Raw genomic sequence first — 22191 nt, forward strand, 5'->3', positions numbered from 1 at the left:
TGTTTGTTAGCGTTAAAATTAACAGATTATGTGATTGTTTGAAATTCACTTTGTTTTTATGTCGTTTGACCAACAGGTGTGGCAATAAACATCTTAAAAAACGTTTCTTTTTTTTTATGAAGAATTATTAAATATACAGATGAGGTACCAGTGCAAAATCATTTAATTTAAGGGACGAGGTGTCATCAACGACTTGTGATTTTTTAATTTTTTTTGCTATTCGTGGCAGGGTTCTATCCCCATCCCCCTACGGTTTACTGAGCTGTATACGAAGCACTTTTGATTGCCCTTTTGCACTTGTCATGGTTCTTTCCCTTTGACAGGATTTGGCGCGGTTATTCGGTCAAACGGTTTCAAACATCCACAGCATTTCGGCGTTCTATTGTGACGACCCCGAGCGGAGTTGGTCGGACGCGCTGGTAGCGTGAAATATTTTCGCCGCGAAGACAAAACCCCGTGTCCTGCGTCGGCCGTAAAAACTCCCGAGCTGCCTCGCGCAGCCGGCGGCAAAATCATAACAAAGGGAATCTTATTACAAGCATTAAATAAGAGACGGCAAAACACAGGAGGTCCCTTACGCCCCGAATATCTAAAATGCTTACACTGTGAGAATATATTTGCCCATAAAGCTCTTTGATGGTGGCCCTTGTCTGTGTAAATAGCTGTATATTGACCTCCCGCCGCACAAGATTGAATGTGTTTCCATAGGTGTCACTTGGTACCATTTGGGGCTTTTTAACGAGGCCCCGCTGTGCTTTAGTATCGGGACCGCGGGAGCTCGCGAGTCCTGCCATCCCGACTCAGGCCAAGAGTGCGGCCAACAGCGGGCTCTTCTGAAGGTTAAAAGAGGATGGAGGGTGTTCGGGGGGGGGGGGGGGGGGGGGGGCTCAGCACTATCAAAGCATTTGGTGAATGATGAGTGCACACAGTTAAAAGAGGTTTGTGAACTTCATATGACAGTGGTTTGAAATAAATGGTTAAAAACAACATACGTTCAAGAGGTATTAACGTATTTTGCCCTAAAGTTGCACAAGTCATCCGCCACAGAGTTGCATAGGTTCACTAAGCCAACTGCTTTTTCTAAAAAACAGTTTGTGTCAGTTAAACTAAAATTACTATAATTACCCCAAAAGTTGTACAGGTTCAAATAAGACTACCGGTAGTTGTGTAAATGTCGTGCCAGGGTTAAGTTTGAGTTCATGACCTGTTAAGTTTGGGTTCATGACCGTAAGGTCAAGTGTCTGTTTTGAACTGATGTAACCGTCATCTGGTTTCAACTGGAAAGACGCTATGTGATGTCAGGACCTGTGTGATGATCTTTAATCCTTTACTTAGTGACAACCAATCAGATGGATTCACTGTCTGTAGTAGCAGAAGGGTTTGTGTTTGCCAGATTATTGCTTTCTGTCCCTCTGTGCAACTCTCTTTGTTTCTCGTCTAGTCAAGTTTTTTCTACGCCTCTCGATGTGAATAAATAGTTAAAACCTTATTTGTGTCTGCGCTTTGGGATCTAACCCTCAGCACATGACAGAAAATTCCTCAAAAGATGCAGTGGTAAAAACAATCGTTAACCCCCCCCCCCCCCCGAGTTGTACAGGTCTAATATGATGAAATTTAAAGAAATTAATAAATGAATAAAGATTGTGCAGGCTCAAATAACATTACCATAATCACACCAAAGTTGTGCAGGATAAAATAAAACTAACATAAATTCCACTTTAAATTGCCAATATATCTGAACTATTATTAAAAAAAAAAAACTGGTTTGTTTTTGTTTTTGCCAAGATTAAAATGAAACTACCATAATTACCCCACAAGTTGCAAGTGTAAATCACAAAAATTGCACTGGTTAAAAAACTACAATACTATAATTTCACCAAATGTTGCATAGGTAATAACAAACCTAATGTTAAAAAAAAACAACAACACAAATTGTGCAGATTAAACTAAGACTACCATAAGAACCCTCAAAATTACAGAGGTTAAAATAAGACTACCGTAAAATCCCCTAAAGTTGAGCAGGTTAAAACAACACTGTTGTTGTGCAAATTACAAGAATTTATGTAATCTAATAATAGGTCAGGGTCAGTGGTGAAAGACGTCTGCGTTCACCCGTGGTACATATGTCTTCAAACAGCAACATTTTTCGGGCGCAGTCGACCTCACGTGATCCTCACAAGCTAATTTTCATTGCGGGAACTGTGACCAAGTACTTTAACGGAAAAAGGAAACGTAAAAAGTTCAAGCTGTTATGAATGCTTTGGGGGGTATCCATTTCAAAGATAAGATCTGGATGTTTTTGCTGATGTAACAAAGAAGTAGGAAGTGAAATCGGATTCCCTCCCCTTTCGGTTCTCAACACATCTGGTTTTTGGCCCGTTTTTAAACAACAAGCTTCCCCTCTAAGAATTAACTTAATGCTGCCTTCATCCTGCGTACATTCTTTTTTTCTTCGCATTGCGTCATTCATTGAATTACCTGCAATTTTTTTCAACTCGGATCATCTACGTTAAGCTCTAGATGACTTCTCGATGCTAATTTTAGCTAGCTGGCCTATACTGTTATGAGTTATGTTAGCAATAAACATTCAATAGAAAATATTATTATGGTTTAGTGAAACATTTTGGTTACTTGATAATCGGATTGTGATCAATTTCATTGTAACCTTAAAGTTTTCTCCATAACACCTGGTGCAAATGTGCTGCTAGCTAGTTAGCAAAGCTAATTCGGCTAAAATTAGCTTTGTTGTGCTAATGTAATTACGTTGGCTAGCTCATGTGTTAGCACCTGTTTAAGACACTCTTTTTGTTTCGCTAAATGATTATTAATATGTGACTAAAACTGGACAATAACTATCACATATTGAGATGACTAAAACGTGACTAAGACTAATGAGCAAACTAAGGCTAAAGCTAAAATGGTTGCCAGTCTTGATGTCTAAATGTTTTTAAAGTATATGGGAGAGGTAAAACCAATGTTTTTCATATGGTCTCTATAGTGGATCTCCACCTATTGCACATAGATCTGGAACATATCCCCCCCCCCCGACAATAAACGGGAGTCAACTGTATACAGTAATTGCTGCCAATTGGTCACTTGTTTTACAGAAGTCCGCTTGTCAGATTGCAAGCGTCGTCGGGCGCTAATGCTCCGTGATCCTCCTCGCGTCTTCGGTACCGACATACTCTCATGTTCTGCGGTTGTGTTTGGCCACTGTCATTTCGCAAGAATTTCCCCGACATCTGTGTTCAATCGGATTCTCTCACAACTCGGGCTTTGCGTGTAAATATTGGGTGACGGCTGAGGAAGACCGAAGGCGCGCTGTGAGTTTTGCACTGACAGCTCCTCAGACGGCGGTGAACAACGGGCCCCCGATGCAGGGATGAACTCAAAGGCAGAATGATACATGTCAGACTCGGAGAAGACGTCTCCCCCCCTATGTGAGATGACTCTTACGGTGGAACCTCCAAGGTCGAGCTTGATTCATTCCAAACTAATTTTCCCATAGGAAATAATGGAAATGATCCATTGTAATAAATCAAAAGAAGATGGCACTGTATCGTATAAAACATAGCACAAAATGAAAGCGACTTTAAAGAAATAAACTGGTTTCATGTAGTGTAGTTAGTTGTGGGAGCATTCCCACATTGTTATTGTGATTTTTATTCTCCACACTTTTTTTTTTTTGCCGCGTAACAACTCCCACATAATACTTATAATTTACACTGTTCAAATTTCAACTAGCTTAAAAAAATTTACGCCTCCCGGGGTATATATCATCTGATTCCACTTTACTTACAGTATTTACACAGTTGAATTTAATATCAACTTTCCCCCCCCCCATTCATTTTCATTGGGAGAAACATTTAACTTTTTCCAAGTATCACTTCCATACATATAACTTATCATTATTACAAGTTGTCTGTTACTGCTTGGTGGCACGGCTGGTAAAGCGCATTGTCCAGTAACCAGGAGGTTATAATTTCAGAATTTATCTCTCAATTTTACTTCATAAGCATTCCACAGGCATTCAAATCTTAGCATTCAAGCTTTCAGCATTCCCACGCAATTTCTCCAGAAATTGCACTTAGTCTAGTTGGTGAACATACTGTAGTATTCATCGTGGTATTTTATAAAAGGAACTAAAACTAGCTAAAATTATAACAAGAGTGTCCTTTGTTTTTTCTCTTTGTCAATTAATGTCATACATGAGATTTAGGTATTTATTTGAAATGAATTAATTTTATTATTCCAGTTCATCAGTGCAGAATATGGAAGGTCAAACCGTTGTTTAAATTTGTAGTTCATTTTATTTTATTAAACAATCATGACCTATTTTTTTTTATCTTGCAGTCAAAAGGAAAGTAAATACTAAAACTAATAAAACTAAACTAAAATGAAACATTTACAAAAAAGATAAAACCTAATAAAAATGCTCTAAAAACTCATTTAAAATTACCAAATTAAGAAAAACAAAAAACAAACGTCAAAAACGAACAGTCACTAACCGTAATTTAGAATTTTTCTGTGACCTTCCACTTGCGTCGCTTGGTGTTCGCTTACGCTTCATCGGTCATGTGACACTGACACCAGCAGGTTACTGTAGTAACCTTTAAAAAACATTTTGTATTAAAAACCAAAGATCAAACTGAGAAATTAATGGCACCAGTCCACTTCCATCCAAGTACTGAAAATGCACTTCAAAGACTTCCTGTTGTTGCTGAGGAGACATTTAAATAAGGAAGCCAGCATAAAATCCGACCCACAAATTCAAAACTCGCTGAGAGAAGCCGAAAATGTACTTTTGTCATGATTGCTTATGATGGCGAGTTCCTGGCGGTATCCGCTCTTGCCAGAACGTGAACTGAAAACGACTCATCTTGTTACGTTTAAGCATGTCGGAATCGTCTTCCATGTTGACATGGATAACGAGACTTCTTTACAACCGTCTATCCGGGCCCGGCAGTAGCAGGAAATGTTTGTTGGGAAGCCGATCAGCTTCGCATGCTCATCGCTCTTTAAAAGCCTGCGCCCGTGACATCACTCGGCTACTATTTACTGCCGCCTCCGCTTACAAGCGCCCGTCTGACTTTGAAGCAACGCTTGATCCCACGCTGAAATCTGGCCTGGTTCTGGAGCTGAGTTGCTCACCGGGACATTTTCACCATGATATACTTCCTGGTGACAGAATCTCAAACGATTTCTGATGACACCACTGGTAAACAAACCCTTCTAACTGCAATGTCTTGACATATGAGGAGATGCAATTTTTTACTTGACTTGCTAGCAAATATATACGATACCAAAGCTTTATGGTGGCTCTGAACTCAACTTCCCTCAACTCACTTAAAAAAAAAAAAAAAACTCAGTCATGTATTCTTTATCCTCTGCAAAGAACGACTGTTCCCTGGCAGGCACATTTTGTCTACAAATATAATGAATTATTGGGAGTTTTTTTTTTTTTTTTTTTTTTTTTTTTAAATCGTAGTCAATATTTCTTTTTTTTAAATCTAACAAGTTCCGGGATCTCCCAGGGGCAGTAACATGTTTTCAAAAGTTATATAAAAACAAACATTTGTTTTATACACCAAATAAAGTATTAAATCATTTCAAAATATCTCAGTATTAAATTTGTATTTATCTTAGTTATAATTTCAAACAAAAACAGAAGGTGCAAAGAGTTCCCAGGGTCGGCGAAAATGAAAATGAAAACTTAATTTATTTTTTAAATTTACATTTAAATCAGTTCCTTGAAGTTAACATTTTTTTTTGGTTTTTAATGGATCTATTATCGGCATTATGATTCTTCAAAATGGCCGATGCCGCTATTTCTCAAAATGCTGAATAACGGGGCCGATAATCGGCCCAGCCGATAATCGGTCTATCCCTATTCACAAGCATATTACGTTCCCTTTCATCTGACCATTTAGCGTAGGTTTTAAACATAGAAGGGCCAAAACATGCCTTGTGAAAATTAAACTGCACAAATAAAAATGGCCACCAGAGGGTGCTAGAACTGCACAAACAGAAATCAACCGGACTTTTTTTTTTTTTTTTTTTAACAAATGTGCTTTAATATTTTGACATGACGATGACGATATATTGTGGCAGTTTTAATATTGCAATATCACAATGTTGCCATTATTGTTTCTTCCTTAGTAATGAAAGTATATGTAAAAGGTGCCCAGCCAAGAGTATCATGTCAAACATTCCGCAGCCACTCAGCGCCCCCTTTTGTGTCCACTTATGGGATGTGGTTTGGCTGATGACAAAACGCTTTGCGATTGTCTCTGATTAATCTTGGCAACTTCTCGCCAACTTTTCTGCTTAAAATCCTGTTTTGATAGTAACTGTCAGAATGGCGGCCTTTTAATGTGGCTTGCGGATTGTGTAGATTGTAAAATAATCTCCATTTTTGTGATTACAATAATCATCTTGTTTTTATTGCTGCTTTTTTTTCCACACAAGTACAGTAAAGCCCCACGATTTCCGCAAATAGAGCGACCCAAAAAAAAATGCAAGCCACTGGATGCCCTCTTTTGGCCCTCCTTCTAACAATCATTAATACTTTTCTGCCAGATAACTTTAGCAAGTTTTATCTTTCATATTCGCCGTTAATTTCAGGTTATGTTTTTGGTCAAGTGACCATGAGAAAAATCTAGCACGTTAAGACGCCTGCTTGAGAGTGGCTAAAATCAGCCAGAACAAATTGATTTTTATCCCCGTGGAAGTTCTCATGTCTGCCGCTTCCAGTAATCCCGCTGCAAAAATATATATATATTTTTTTTGCTCACGTATAATCATTTAATCAAGTTTTTTTTCCCCTCCCCCCCTTCCCTTCACTCCGCACCTGCTTTAAAGAAACGCTTTCTCTCTGGACGTTGTTATTTTTCATTTATTTGTGCCCCCGAGGTTTTTCAATCGTACATCCACATTACAAAGCCAACAAATAAGTTCCGGACCTCTTTTTTTTTTTTTGCCGCAGACACAAATACAGACACGAGTTATGAAATTCAGAGAAGCCGGGAAGGGCTTTGGACCTTAATGCGCAACATCTGCAGCGGACGAGTGACCCTCTTCTGACGCTGTCGCACTCTTGTATAGCCGCCGCTGGATGAAACGCAAGAGACGAGCGGCCGAGAAGCAGGACATGTGATGTGAGGCCTTCAGGCTGCACTGAAATACAATTACACAACGTGCCGTTTATGTTCTGCATAAATTTGGGGAATTAGGGAAATGAGAAATTTAATCAGGATCAAAATAATCTCTATCGGTCAAGTCAGTAAAAACACTAGGGGTGTCAAAATGAATGCATTAATTTTGAGTTAATTTAAAATTCCTTTAAACACCTTTTTTTTGTGTTTTTTTTTTTTTTTTTTAACACGCGATTAATGACCATCCCTTAGTTGAAACGTAGCAGACATGTCCACATCAAAATTTAGCAGTAATACATTTAATAATAATGCATATATTTGTGGAGGCTGGGGTCAAGTGATACAAAAATAAATGTGCAGAATTTCACAAGTTACTTCATGTTAAAGATTAGATAGATCTTAATATGAAAAAAAAAAGTCTCGTCTTCTTTCATCAGGAAAAAAAAGTATGTTTCTATCTGTTTCCGTTTTGCAGCAATTAGCATTAGAAGAGAGCTACGTTTCATCAGTTTTCACAAATCTATTTAAAATTGTAAGTAATTGAGCTTTTTTTCTACATGGCCCTTGGTTGATCTCCTTTGCTCTGCTGCCACCTGCTGGCCGTTTGTGTAATAACTACCATTTATGCAAACGTTCTTTGCAGTTGAGAGGCTGCATCAAAGCCTTCTGTATGCTCTAGCGTTAAAAAAACAAACAAAAAAAACGTATAAATACGTCTTTGGGACACTTACAACATTAAAAAAACGTATTTACACGTTATTGGGAGCAAATGAGTTATTATTATTATTATTATTATTATTATTATTATTATCCATTTACTGTTGTGATTTGTGGAGCCAAAGTGGGAACGTTTGAGTTGTCACATTTGATTTCCAGATGCATTTGTCTTGCGGTTTTGGCAGCTTGTTGCACTTCAGGTACAGATGTTTGCACCAAACCCATGACATCCCCTTTCCCCCCCAAAAAGTGGGGGGACTTGTGATCGAAACAATGACCCCCCCCCCCCACCCCCCCGCCCCATTTTTTTTTCCTTTTCCTCTCCTCAAAAGCACCTATCCATCAGCACATCTGCTTTTCATTTCGACTGTACGTCTCGCAAATACTCGGACGCTTTAAACGCCAACACAAGCTCTCTCGCTCCAGCACACTTAACACGATTTTTTTGGCGACTTCAAAGGGAGCGGTGAGAATTATCGAAAATGAAGTGTCGCAGTAAGATAAAAAAAAAAAAAAAAAAAAAAAAGATTACCAGCAATTACACGCAATAATAGCGTCCAGGCGGCGTATTGATCTGACGGAGGCCTGCTGTTGTCTGAGCGTATAATCGCGACGCCGCAGAAAGTTGAAGGAGACAGCAACTTATGGAAAGGGATTTACTGCACATGTTGTTGTCCTACTAGTATGCCAAATTGATTCTTGTGCACTAGTACTTGGACCATAACATGGATATCAAATACATGAAATGCTTTATGCTTTCTTGGTCCATGTACTAGTATCTAGACTCTGTTCCTAACAAGGAACAATAGTGCATGTTGTTGTCCTACTAGTATGCCAAACATGTCTTAGTGTACTAGTACACTTTTTGTTGTCACCATTAAGATAATTCAGTACTACTAGTACAAATTAGGCATACTCGTAGAATGACTGTCTTACTAGTTTTTTTTTTTTCAGCACTGCTTGTGTCAATTTTGGACTACTACTATACAATTAAACTTTACCAGTAATCAACTAGCAACACTACTACACCCAAACTAGAAGGATTGTGTCACACACTACTAGCATTTTGAATCCAAAATGTGAACTAGTATATAATAGTTTGCATGTAAATATAGGAGTAAACATATACTAGTAGGAAATGCTACAGAAATGTCATACAATAGTGGGAAAAAAATATGTTACTAGTAAGACAGTCCTTTTACTAGTGTCTTGAGTTGTTTTACTAATGTGGGCAAAGAGTATACCAGTACATTAGTACGACTTTTGGCATACAAGTATAACAACTACATGATACTTGTGAGACAAAAGTGAAAATAGAGCCTCGAGTCTAATTAAATCATTTGCTCCCAAAAACGTATAAATATGTTTTAAAAAGAATTGTTTTAAGTGTCCCTATGACGTATTTATACGTTTTTTTTTCGTTTTTAAATCTTGTTTTTTTTTTTTTATTTAATTGAATACGTTGTCCTTCACTCCCAAAAATGTATATATACGTTTTTTTTTGTTTTTTGTTTTTTTAATGCTCGAGAACACAGAAGGCTTTGATGCAGCCTCTCAACTGCAAAGAACGGTGGCAGAAATTGTAGTTTTTAACACAAACAGCCAGCAGGTGGCAGCAGAGGAATGGCAGTCAACCAGGGCCATGTTGAATAAAGCTCCATTACTCACAATTCTAAATAGATTTGTGAAAATTGATGAAACTTAGCTAATAGCTATATTCTAATGCTAATTGATGCAAAACGGAAACAGATACAAATATACTTTTTTTTTCCCTGATGAAAGAAGAGACTTTAATCTTTCTTTTGGTTCCATGGTGCTATAGCAATAGAACATAATATTCTGTGGGTCTTGCAATATCAGGGGAGCGAACAGGATTGCTTCTGTGAAAATGGCTGGGAGCGAATGAGTTAATTTAGTCATTTATTTTGAAGAGTCGCAGACACATGAACATGGCTCATTTAAGTCATACTCATTCATTCACGCTTTTTTTTTTAGTTTTCAGGCTTCATTTTGTGCACCGCGGTGTGCGGGAAAGCACTTTCCACTCTCAGTCATTGATGCATCAGACTTTTACGGCCGCGTTCCCAAAAGGATTCGGGCAAAAAGGAAGTCTGACAAATTGATGACATCAGAGCAGGATTACTTTATGGTAGGAAGGATTGTCATTATTTTCCCTCCCTAATAAAAAGTAATCATACATTTCTCCAAAACAGCTTCTCAAATAGCCAAACGAAGTTTCTAATGACATTAGTTAATGGATTTGCATGCAGCGGAGCGGATCGACTGCCACGCTGCTACTTTCCAACATGTTACATACAGTACGTGATATGCGGAACAAGATTTACTGCACTATATTCGCTCTCAGACTGTTAAAGCTAAATTATATTTTACTTTATGCAAAATGTATTGTATAAAATATATATAATTTTAAAAAAATAATGATTTTCCCCTGAAATGAACTGCTAATTTTGTCCAGCGGAGGGCGCACTGACAACCACTTAACATTCGGACGTGGCTGTTACTCAGGATTTGATTGCAAAAAAAAAAATTGCACTCATTCTTGTTAATGAATTGCAGATGAGTCGTCAATAAGATACATTTGAAGATTTTCAGAATTTACATGTAATTATTTGCACCCCAAAAAATGTAATATTGTGATCTGTTGCTACTCACAGCTTATTGGGCCACAGACATTCTGGTCCGGCACACTTGAGATCAAATTTGGGTGAAAGTGGTCCCTGAATTTTGACGAGGACTATGTAAGTGCACTAATGCCTTTAAGGGGCGTGGCTGGGTGCGTGACATCATGAGCTGGAGTCACGTTTGCTGTTTCTGCGTGTGAGCATCATTTGGGGGCCCCAAAATTCTGAACATTTCCAACAGTCCAAAAATTTTATTTTCATCTAATTTCTTTTTAAATCTATTACGATTATCTCACAGTTTAAGTAACTAGATAGATAATTGTTTTTATAGTTAAATTTGTATTTTTAGCCACTGATACATAAGGCAAAAAAAAATAATCTGTCATGGAGTGGGTCCTCCTTGGTAGTAGTTGGCACTATACTGTGGCAGTTTGTCACATTAGCGAATCATCATCCACGTAAAAAAAAGAAAAAAAAAAAGGTTTTTGTTCACGTTTTTTTTTTTTTTTCTTATGTTAAAATAAATGTTATACATCATCATCGGTCTGAAAAAAAGCAGTATTGAACATCACTTTTTAATGCGTTATATAAAAATGAATTTGAGAAATTTATATTTCCTGAGCTAGGTTGTGTCCTTAAAATCCATGATTGTTATATTTCAAGTGAATTATATCAATGCTTTTATTGTTATTGATAAGAACGCTAGTCCACTATTGACAAAGTGTACGTGATGCGACTCCAGAGTTCTGCTGTCTGTGCGCAATTACACACGAGAGGAGGCAGAACGAGCAGCACGTGAGGACATTCATGGAAAGGAAGACTCCACTTAAGATGTAGCGAGTATTATTAGACATCGCCGTTATCAACAGCGGCTGTTTCTCGCCTCCGCTCTTTTCAGGTTTTTGTTCTTTGCGGAAGGGGGAGGTGAGAGTTTGAAAACAATAGAAGCCTTCTTTTCTTCTTCTCCTTCTTGTTCGTTAGTAATTCTGACATCAGTGGCTGTTTGGGAGGATGAGCCAACACATGTGTGCTGAATTTGCACCAGGTGTCTCTTGACAGTGTCCTGCCTCTGTTTTCCTCCAATGTCTGTCTGCAATTTTCATCCTTGATTTCGCACTCTTGTACTGGTTTTCTCCTAAGAAGCATCTGGCATCTTCTGTGGTCCTCGTTTGCGCTCAGACGAACCTTGAGCTGTTTCACTGTATTGATATTTTTTGTTTACAGCAGTGCCTTGAGAGACGAGTGACTTTGAGCGCTAGTGAACTCAACTCGAGTCACTTCGCAGCAAGCAGCAGTTTGTCAGACGGTAAACAATTCTTCAAAAAAGAGGCTTCAAGCTGTTTATTGCCACTCCCAGTTGACGTTTACCTTCAAACTAAACAGAAAACAGAAAGTTACACATTGTGTATTTAAAACAACTACTCCACCTTGCTTCAATAAAGTTTGTTTCGCTTAACGCTAACAAACGATGCTAACCATCATAGATGGGCTAATGACTAGCATCTGTTTTGCGGTCTTATTGCCCTTTTTAAAGGACAGTGTGTATTATTTAGCGCCATCTAGTTAGTTACACATTGTGTATTTAAAAGAACCACTCAACTTTGCTTCAATAAAGTTTGTTTAGCTTAATGCTAACAAACAATGCTAACCATCATAGATGGGCAAATGAATAGCCTCTGTTTTGCTGTCTTAATGCCCTTTTAAAGGACAGTGTGTATTATTTAGCGCCATCTAGTTAGTTAGTTACACGTTGTGTATTCAAAACAACCACTCAACTTTGTTTCACTAAAGTTTGTTTCGCTTAATGCTAACAAACGATGCTAACCATCATAGATGGGCTTTGAATAGCATCTTTTTTGCAGTCTTGTTGCCCTTTTAAAGGAAAGTGTGTATTATTTAGCGCCATCTAGTTAGTTACACATTGTGTATTTAAAACAACCACTCAACTTTGCGTTAATAAAGTTTGTTTACCTTAATTCTCGCAAACGATGCTAACCATCATAGATGAGCTAATGAATAGCATCTGTTTTGCGGTCTTATTGCCCTTTTAAAGGACAGTATGTATTATTTAGCGCCATCTAGCTAGTTAGTTACACATTGTGTATTCAAAACAACCACTCAACTTTGCTTCAATAAAGTTTGTCTAGCTTAATGCTAACGAACAATGCTAACCATCATAGATGGGCTAATGAATAGCATCTGTTTTGCAGTCTTGTTGCCCTTTAAAGGACAGTGTGTATTATTTAGCGCCATCTAGTTAGTTACACGTTGTGTATTTAAAACAACCACTCAACTTTGCTTCACTAAAGTTTGTTTCTCTTAATGATATATAGATGGGCTAATGAATAGCATCTGTTTTGCGGTCTTATTGCCCTTTTAAAGGACAGTATGTATTATTTAGCGCCATCTAGCTAGTTAGTTACACATTGTGTATTCAAAACAACCACTCAACTTTGCTTCAATAAAGTTTGTCTAGCTTAATGCTAACGAACAATGCTAACCATCATAGATGGGCTAATGAATAGCATCTGTTTTGCAGTCTTGTTGCCCTTTAAAGGACAGTGTGTATTATTTAGCGCCATCTAGTTAGTTACACGTTGTGTATTTAAAACAACCACTCAACTTTGCTTCACTAAAGTTTGTTTCTCTTAATGATATATAGATGGGCTAATGAATAGCATCTGTTTTGCGGTCTTATTGCCCTTTTAAAGGACAGTATGTATTATTTAGCGCCATCTAGCTAGTTAGTTACACATTGTGTATTCAAAACAACCACTCAACTTTGCTTCAATAAAGTTTGTCTAGCTTAATGCTAACGAACAATGCTAACCATCATAGATGGGCTAATGAATAGCATCTGTTTTGCAGTCTTGTTGCCCTTTAAAGGACAGTGTGTATTATTTAGCGCCATCTAGTTAGTTACACGTTGTGTATTTAAAACAACCACTCAACTTTGCTTCACTAAAGTTTGTTTCTCTTAATGATATATAGATGGGCTAATGAATAGCATCTGTTTTGCGGTCTTATTGCCCTTTTAAAGGACAGTATGTATTATTTAGCGCCATCTAGCTAGTTAGTTACACATTGTGTATTCAAAACAACCACTCAACTTTGCTTCAATAAAGTTTGTCTAGCTTAATGCTAACGAACAATGCTAACCATCATAGATGGGCTAATGAATAGCATCTGTTTTGCAGTCTTGTTGCCCTTTAAAGGACAGTGTGTATTATTTAGCGCCATCTAGTTAGTTACACGTTGTGTATTTAAAACAACCACTCAACTTTGCTTCACTAAAGTTTGTTTCTCTTAATGATATATAGATGGGCTAATGAATAGCATCTGTTTTGCAGTCTTATTGCCCTTTTAAAGGACAGTGAAGAGAAGAACTTAACACACCACTGCCCCATTCAAACTATTGAAGTCTTCAAGTCTGTTGTGCTCCACTGAGTTAACCGGGGCTACTTCACGCCGTCATCCCTCGACGCTCCGGTCGGCTTCGGCCTCCCGACCGAAGCGAGCGCGCGACGCTCATTGAAATCCAGAACGCTCAATTTACCACGGCTCATTCGCTCGAAAGTGAATTTACTTCTGGGTCCCGTCCAAGCCGCCATATGTTTGAGCGGCACCATTTTCTTCAGCAAAACCGATTCTGTAGGCGAGGCCGTAAATCAGCGCAGACCCAACGTCGCGCAGCGGGGCCGCTCGGGACCTTCGGCTCGAAACACGCATCACGTCCTCGCAATGGGACTTTTACTACACGGCGATTAGGATATATGAGAGGAGTAAATCAACATCCCTTTCACCAAGGCAGCCAATGAGTCGGCCTCAGACTGACACTTGTTAGTTTTTATCATAGTCAACCTCATCCCGTTCTTACTTAATACATTTTGTAGTCGACTATAAATCTAGCATTTTAGTCTTTGTTTTATTCCAAGAAACCATTTTCAACACAAACTGTTAACGTTTTAAGCTAGTTTTAGTCAGTTCAATCATGTTACACCTGTATATTTTATTTCTCAGCAGATTATGTTGAACATTTCGGATCTAACACAATTTCATATCATTTTTTCTCTCATCTTTTTGATGAAAAACAACTTCACACGATTACAGTCTATCAAGTGGCTACTATGGCCTCATGCTATAAGCTAGTAAGTTAGCCAGCATTAGTTTAGCGGTTGGATTAACCTTATTGTTGGAAAGTTACAGCCATTGGATTAATGCTACGTTATAACTATAATTTATTTATGTATTTATTTTGTAAAGCTTTCACCGTGAATCCACCTCCTGTCCTGTCCCATGTGTTTGTGCATGTTGCACTTTGCTAGCTGCAGATTTGAAAGGGGGTGTGTCACTGTGTGTCACATGACAGTGTCGCAGACGAGATTTTGTCCCGTTTTTCGTCATAGATTTTAGTCCAGTTTTTAATTAAGTGAAGTACATTTTTGCCTTGTCTTCATTAGTTGACGAAAATGCGTACTGATTTAGTCCCAGTTATTGTTTATTAATGAGGGTTTTAGTCTAGTCTAGTCGAGTCTAGTTTTCGTCCGGTGAAAAATGTGCGGACAAAATTGTTTTTGTTTAGTTTTCGTTGGCGAAATTAACACTACTTTGTACAGTTATGAGATTTATTTATTTTTTGTCCAATCAGATTTCAGTCTCTATTTGTTGCCATGTACATCTAATCTGCCCCGGGCCTTCAGAATCAGTCGTGCTAGCTAATATAACTTCAACTATATTAGCAATGCGATGGTTATTTCCAACAATCAGTTTTCAATTTCACCTCAGATGATGACATCAGAATTTTCCCATCGTCTGATTGGTTGGTCAGAGCAAAACTCTTCGACGAGCAAAACAATGTCTGTAGTGATCTGCACACGCTAATGGATTCAATAATCTGCTTTTCTGGTGACCATGATGTGGTTTATTTTAATTTTGTATTTTTTCGGAACTCGAGCAGCTGCAAATCTGAACTAAAACAGACGGGCAGCTTTGAGTGAAACCAGGGTCGCTCCACGCATCCCCTTGACGATTGTGCACTGTTTTGTGTTTCTTGCATTCGCTTTTCTCCGCTTGTTCGTGTTGACGCCGCGAACAACGTCACGACCAAAGCGGCAGGGTCGGTCCATCCTCCGCCACAGCGTTTTTTTGTTGCCCGGCGTGACTCGTGCCTCACAAAGTCCTCCTGTTTTCTTTCTCCTCCTTTTTTTGTTAAGCCTTGTTATTTATATATTTATATAAAAAGTCACATTTTCCAAACATGTCTCAAACATTTACTCTACTTCTCCATCTGTTATTGCTTCCACCAAGGAGGCCATCTTTTCATCACTGTGTGTTTGTTAATTTGTTAGGATTGCACAAAAACTATTGTACGATTTATTATGACAAAGCTTTGTGGTGCGGTTGGGAACGGGCCAAGGCATAACCCACTGAATTTATTATTATTTATTTATATTAGTTATTGATTACGAGATCGTTAAGAAGGACGGTCTGGTGGGATGGCAGTGAACCCATCGGGCTCATAGTTCAGCAGTTCACAATAAATATTTTTCTCATAACTTAACAAAATGATCAAATAAAATAAATAAAAAAACAAATAAATAAATGTCATACTTGGGATTTTGATGATGAAATCCATCGTTGTGTGTAGATCACTATAGATGTGTTTTGCCTATCGAAGATGGCTGTAACAAATTTTGCTTTTCCAACTAATCAGAGAATAGAAAAATCAAGCCGCCCAAAACCACCTAAAAAAAAACGAGTACAAATAGCACGGAAGTCTTTTTTATTTATTTATTTATTTATTTATTTATTTATTTATCTTTATTATTTTGATTTTTTTAGCACTTTAGCCATGCTATGCTTTGTTTCAGTAGAACTCATTCACTCCTTCTCAGCACTCACTTTATTTGGAAGAAAGAAAGAAAGAAAGAAATTTGTCAAAATACAGTGCAATTGGCTGCTTGCAGAGTTGAGTAAACGAGCTGCTTCTTTGAAGTTAATTGCCTCCAATTAACATATTTCTCCTCATAGCGAAGAGCAGAGAGGGGAGGGTTGAGCAATTATGCAGGGGGAGGAGGTGTGTAAATGTAAAGTGTAAAAACAAAAACAAAAATGCCACCAGTGTGTACTAGTTAGCCCTAAGGACAACATGAATAGCCCACGGGTCTGTTCTTAAAAAAATAAAAAAAAAATAAAAATAAAAATAAAAAAAAAATAAAAAAAAACGTTCACCAGTGAAGAAAGTTATATTAATTTTATTATAATATTAATTTATTTAAACTTTAGTGTGCAAAAATGCTGTAGTTTCTTTAAACAAAATAGTGTTCAGTGGGAAAAATAACTTTTTATTTACTCAAATATTTTTTTTAAAAAAAGGACATTTTAAAGCTGTAATTTTAATGCTGTAATATTTTTGCTCACAGTTATCATAGTCCAACAGAGAAGATTTCTTGTTTGTTGAGTCTCTCACATGAAGTGTTGTCGTAGCGACTTGATTAGGACCCGCCCGTGGCGTCGGTGACATCTCGAGAAGAAAATGCTGTTGCGAAATTGAGTTAGGCAAGCGGGAACAGGGGACACGCGGCGTCCGCTGTTCCAAGTGGTGGCATGGGGATATTGGCTTACCTTCTGTAAACATTTCCTCATAGTGTTTTCATCATGTTCGCTCCACCGCTGCGTGTCTCCTCACTGCTGGTGCGGTATTGTGGATGGAGCCGCAAAGAAACGCATTTTCCCATTCATATCCTCACGATGATACATCTTCGTAAATGAGGATTGAAATGTGTTAGAGTGGGGAAAAAAAAAAAAAAAGGAGATTCGCTGGGTAACCAACACTGTCCCATGTGTTTCCCACAGCAACTGATTATTTGCAGATGGGATTCACATAATAGAAGTTATTAATGATTTGGAGGGTTTGGAAAAATCCCGCCATCAATCATTTAGTGGATCGTCAATTGGGCAAAAAAAACAAAACAAAAACGAATGATTTACCTAACAAGTGCATACAGGATCAAGTCATGGCATTATTTATACAAAATGACTTATTACATTGCGCTTGGCTGAATTGCTTTTACCGACACATGTAATTTGAGTTTCCTTCAGTTGCAGCAACATTAATATTTGATATTATTTCTCTTTGACATTACTCTGCCTGTCACCAGTCGGATTTCCGCCAAATGGTACCCAATATTTCACCAGTTGTGCTCTTTGGGGCGTGCATGGTTTGACATTCAGGAAGACATGTTGCTCTTCGTCACGCCCTTCCAAATGGCTTTCCATTCTCGTCTTCATAATTGCCCCTTTCGACACCTGTTGACAGCTTTCTGCTGCTTTTAACTTGAACCGCCTTTGAATAATCCATGTCAGTCACATCCAGCACTATATTTTTCTAATTTTATTAGTGGAATTATACTTCATTGTGAAGAAATAGCACACTAAGCAAACATTGGTGCTTATTGACACTGTATATTGGATCGGAACAACTTTTTCGTTTTTGTTCAAATTTAAAATACTATGATGAGAATAAAGCTGTATATTTGAAATTCAATTGTTGAAACAACTTCAGTCGTTAAATTTTGATGTCAATGCCATAATATTGCAGCTTATAATTCAAGCAAAATTAATTTTTGTTAATAAAAATTCTTGAAATAATTAAAAATAAGACAAATTCCATTAGCATTACGTGGGTGTACTGCTATTATTCTCTGCATTTTTTATGTATTTATTTTTTTTTTCAAACTTTGTTCTGTTGCTCAGTATTTCCAGTAAATATCAATCACAATACAAACCACCACAGAGGGAGAATTTCAAAGTCCTTTCCCAGAAAAAAAGGCATACAAATCTACCAACCAAGCAGCTGAAAAAAATAAAAAATAAAAACTATTATAAAGGCGACAATGTCAAGCAACCGCTAACATTGTCATTTCTGTTCTCTGTGCATTCAATGGAGTGACGCCGCCGCCGCCGCTCTGCTTGCAGGTAACAGCGGCTACTGCTTAGAAAAGAATGGCGACGCTGAGCTGGGGGGCACCCAGGGCACCATGATGCCATGTGGGCAGAGTTTGCCGCTGCCCTTGGGGGGTCACCCTGGGGGGCTTTACCCACAGAGCCTCCAGTGTGACAGTCCTGCGCCTGATCTTCTTCTGCAGGACAGCCCTCACCAGGACGCCAGGTAAACCCGCACTCCCTATACTCTTTTTAGAGATAGATAGATAGATAGATAGATGTTTCTCATATTATCTGTTCAAACAAACATGAAATAGTCCCTCTTAACAGCCCTCTATAATATTTCCATGGCTCTGTTTATCTTATTCTGTGCTTTGGGTGGATGAGGGGGGGGGGGAACAAAGACGATTCCTTCATCAAGAGACAGCCTAGAAAAAAACGAGAGATCTTCTCACATCACTCAGGGGCTCTGCACAAAATCCATAATGAGCCAACTGACAGGAATTATTATGTCGCGGATCACAGCGACGCATGGGGAAATACGACCAGGGTCCCCCCCCCATTCATCCAGGCAAAGATTCCCACCATAATACACAGCATTGTAATCGACAAACCCTTCTGAGGCTGCAATTACGCCACCAAAAACAGGTGACTCCCCATTTATCCCCGATGCTGGCTTGGGTTTAACCCCTATTGTGCCATCAAAGCATGTCAGACGGACACTCAAGCCGGTGGCCTCTCGGTCTCAAATGCAATCCGCCTTTCTAATCTTAGTAATAAATGCCCGTTTATATTCTCCTGTTACTAGATTAAGTTGCATTCATCGGAAAAAAAAATATTTGTGCTCATTTGGGACAGGGATGGATTCGGACATCTTCATGTCTAAATGTGAGAAGTGGGAAAAAAAAACCTCACTGTGTACTTCAGAGGGGGGAAAAAAAGAATGAAAACAAACAAGAAACCTTTTTTTTTTTCTTTCAAATACAGTGTTCTATTTTTAGCAAGCTAGCTAGCTAGCTAGCCTAAATCAAAACGTTTCCCGTATCTTTGCTAGCTAGCTAATGATAACAACAGAAAAGGCACACAGTACTTGGACGGTATGTTTTTGTTTTCATATTAAACATGCTTTTTGAATACCAGAAGAAAGAAAATCACATTCCATTTCACATGTGTTGTTTTTGTTGTTGTTGTTGTTGTTTAGGAGCTAGCTAGCTAAACATTTGATAGGCTAGTAACAAGCCTATCAAAACATTTCCCATATCTTGACTAGCTGGCTCGCAAAAAGTGCTAAATTAGCTTAGCTAGCCACTGAAAAGACATATCTTACGTGTAAAGTATGTGCTTTTTCAGATTAAACAGCAAATTATTGAACACAAGAAGCTAGTTTTTAGTTTTGCACCACAGTCGCTACAAATGATTCTTGCATTCGATGATGTCCAACTACTCTCCTAAATAAGGCCATGTGGATGGGAAATAATTTTGCTTCTTCCAATCTGTTGCTGTCATTGTAAATGTTCCCTGTCTTTGCTGTCCAGGATTTTTTTTTTTTCCGCCAAGATCTCAATCAATCAATCAAACTGCGACTGACTTGACCTCTCTTTATTTATGTCCTTTTTTTCTACATTGTATTGTCATCTGTAAAAAGTATCAAGCCTAATAAGCTTGTCTTGAAAAAAAGGAGGAAGAATTGCAGATCTCTGTTTATAAATGTAGAGAATAAAACTGAAATCCTTTAAATACCAGAAAATGGTACTTCGTGTGGTCCATGACTTTCATATCAGTGAATGGGAGAATGAACCAGTCTGTGTCTGTCAACAGTTGCTAAGCTGATGGAGCTCATGTTCCTCTCTTTGTAACGTCTTCTTTTTTTCCCTCCTCCCGACAGGTCATCCACTTTTCAGAGGACCCTGCCCGGGGCCTCGCCTGGCCTGAGCTGCGGTGGTGCCAACAGGCCTCCATCGGCTCTACCGTACCCAATCAAAGAAGAGGACGCGATGGGCTACACCGTTTCCAGCATGGTGCCCGGGGTCCAGCCTGGGTTTCACAGCTCGAGCGCCGGGATAGTTATGAGGACGTCCGGGGACGAGATGGCGCACGCTGGCAACAACAGCAGTGAGAGCATGTGCATAGTTAGCAACGCTGCATCAGGGGATGCGTCGCAACCCTTTAATAATGAAGACGGCTCCTCCCCGTCGGCTTTGTCCCCGGCGAGCTCCCGTCATTCGGCGCGTCTGCCGAGCACCAGCAGTCTGAAAAGACGCCGCCTTTCTCCGGTCTCGCAGTCCGCCGTCCAACCCGGCAGCATCGCCGTGGCAGATTCTCCATCTTCCACCAGAACCGCCTCCGAGGAGATCAACATCACCGCCATCATCTGTGCTTCCTCGCAGATGTCCATGGTGGCTTGCGTCAACGGTTTCCGCGCTAACCTCTCGCCCAGCCACACTAGCAACGGCAGGTTCTCTTCTCCCTCCTCCTCGTCCTCCTCAACATCCTCACCGAATATCCCCTGCTCCCTGGAAGCCCCCCACAAGCCCCCGCAGCACCAAAGCCCCCAGCGGACCACGCTGCAGGAGAGCTGTCAACTATCAAACTCACCTGCCACCTGCCTGCTGTCCCTGTCCTCGTGCTCCTCATCCTCTTCGTCGGTGTCTTCAGTGGAGCCGGAGCAAGGCCAGGGGCAGTGCGAGGAGCAGGGCTCCATGCAGCTGGGCCGAGGGGCCGCGGGGGGCCCTCTGGGAAATGCAGGAGGCGGAGGAGCCTCGGACGGTTTGGGGTTATTCATGCAAATGTCGGGGACGCTACAAACGGCGGCTGAAACAGGGACCCTTCTGGACAGGAGCCAACGGTCCGGGGTTGAAACTGGGGCTGTACTGGACAGCGGCCAAAGATCAGGGGCCGAAACGGGGGCTCTGCTGGACATGAGCCAAAGATCGGGGGCCGCCCTCAAGCAGGAGCCCTTAGATGACTTCACCCCCGGTGACGACGAACTCTTGCAACACCGCTATCACCATCACTTAAGTGGTCGCAATGGGCACCTGCGTCACCTCCATCAGAATCCCCGCGCTGCCATGCCACCGCCTTACCACCTGCACCAATACGCAGGGGGCGGCCTTATGAATAGCCATACCCATCAGTCGGCACCAGGCTCGTCCCTGGGACTCAAGTCGTCATCGTCGTCCGGAGGCCCCGCCACGGAGAGCGAGGAAGTCGGCGTAACTCAGGCCGATAAACAGTCGTGTCGTTGGATTGACTGCAGTGCTGCCTACGAGCAACAGGAGGAGCTGGTGAGGCACATTGAGAAGGTCCACATCGACCAGCGCAAAGGCGAGGACTTCACCTGCTTCTGGGCCGGATGCATCCGGCGCTACAAGCCCTTCAACGCCCGCTACAAGCTGCTCATCCACATGAGGGTTCACTCTGGGGAGAAGCCCAACAAGTGTATGGTGAGTCCCAGTAAACGCATAAATGTGTTTAAAAAAAAAAAAAGAGAAAAACAGTACAATGAACCCCCGTTTATCGCAAGGGATACATTCTAGACCCACCCAGAATCGGTGAAAATCTGTGATATGGAAAGACCTTATATATTTTTATATAACCCCCTTCGCTCCCGGCTGTTTGACTTGATTTTAACTGTGCAAGGCCCACAGAATATTGTGTTCTACTGCTATAAAAACGTGGAACCTACCTAAAGAAAGATTAGAGTCTCTTCTTTCATCAGGGAAAAAAAGTATATT

General features: G+C 39.8%; 1 protein-coding gene across 5 annotated transcripts in view; it reads left to right on the top strand.

Moving 5' to 3' along the window:
• The window catches only part of LOC144026756 (ubiquitin-protein ligase E3A-like), a 117535-nt gene that overhangs the window by 33625 nt on the left and 61719 nt on the right, over window positions 1-22191 (top strand). For all 5 annotated transcript variants that reach the window (XM_077533727.1, XM_077533730.1, XM_077533731.1 and 2 more), the window contains exons 3-4: window positions 18491-18683; window positions 20343-21900. In XM_077533727.1, coding sequence (XP_077389853.1) covers window positions 18491-18683; window positions 20343-21900 — 1751 coding nt within the window. The remainder of the gene's footprint in view (window positions 1-18490; window positions 18684-20342; window positions 21901-22191) is intronic.

Source organism: Festucalex cinctus, chromosome 10 (genome assembly GCF_051991245.1).
Source record: "Festucalex cinctus isolate MCC-2025b chromosome 10, RoL_Fcin_1.0, whole genome shotgun sequence".
NCBI classification, from domain to species: domain Eukaryota; kingdom Metazoa; phylum Chordata; class Actinopteri; order Syngnathiformes; family Syngnathidae; genus Festucalex; species Festucalex cinctus.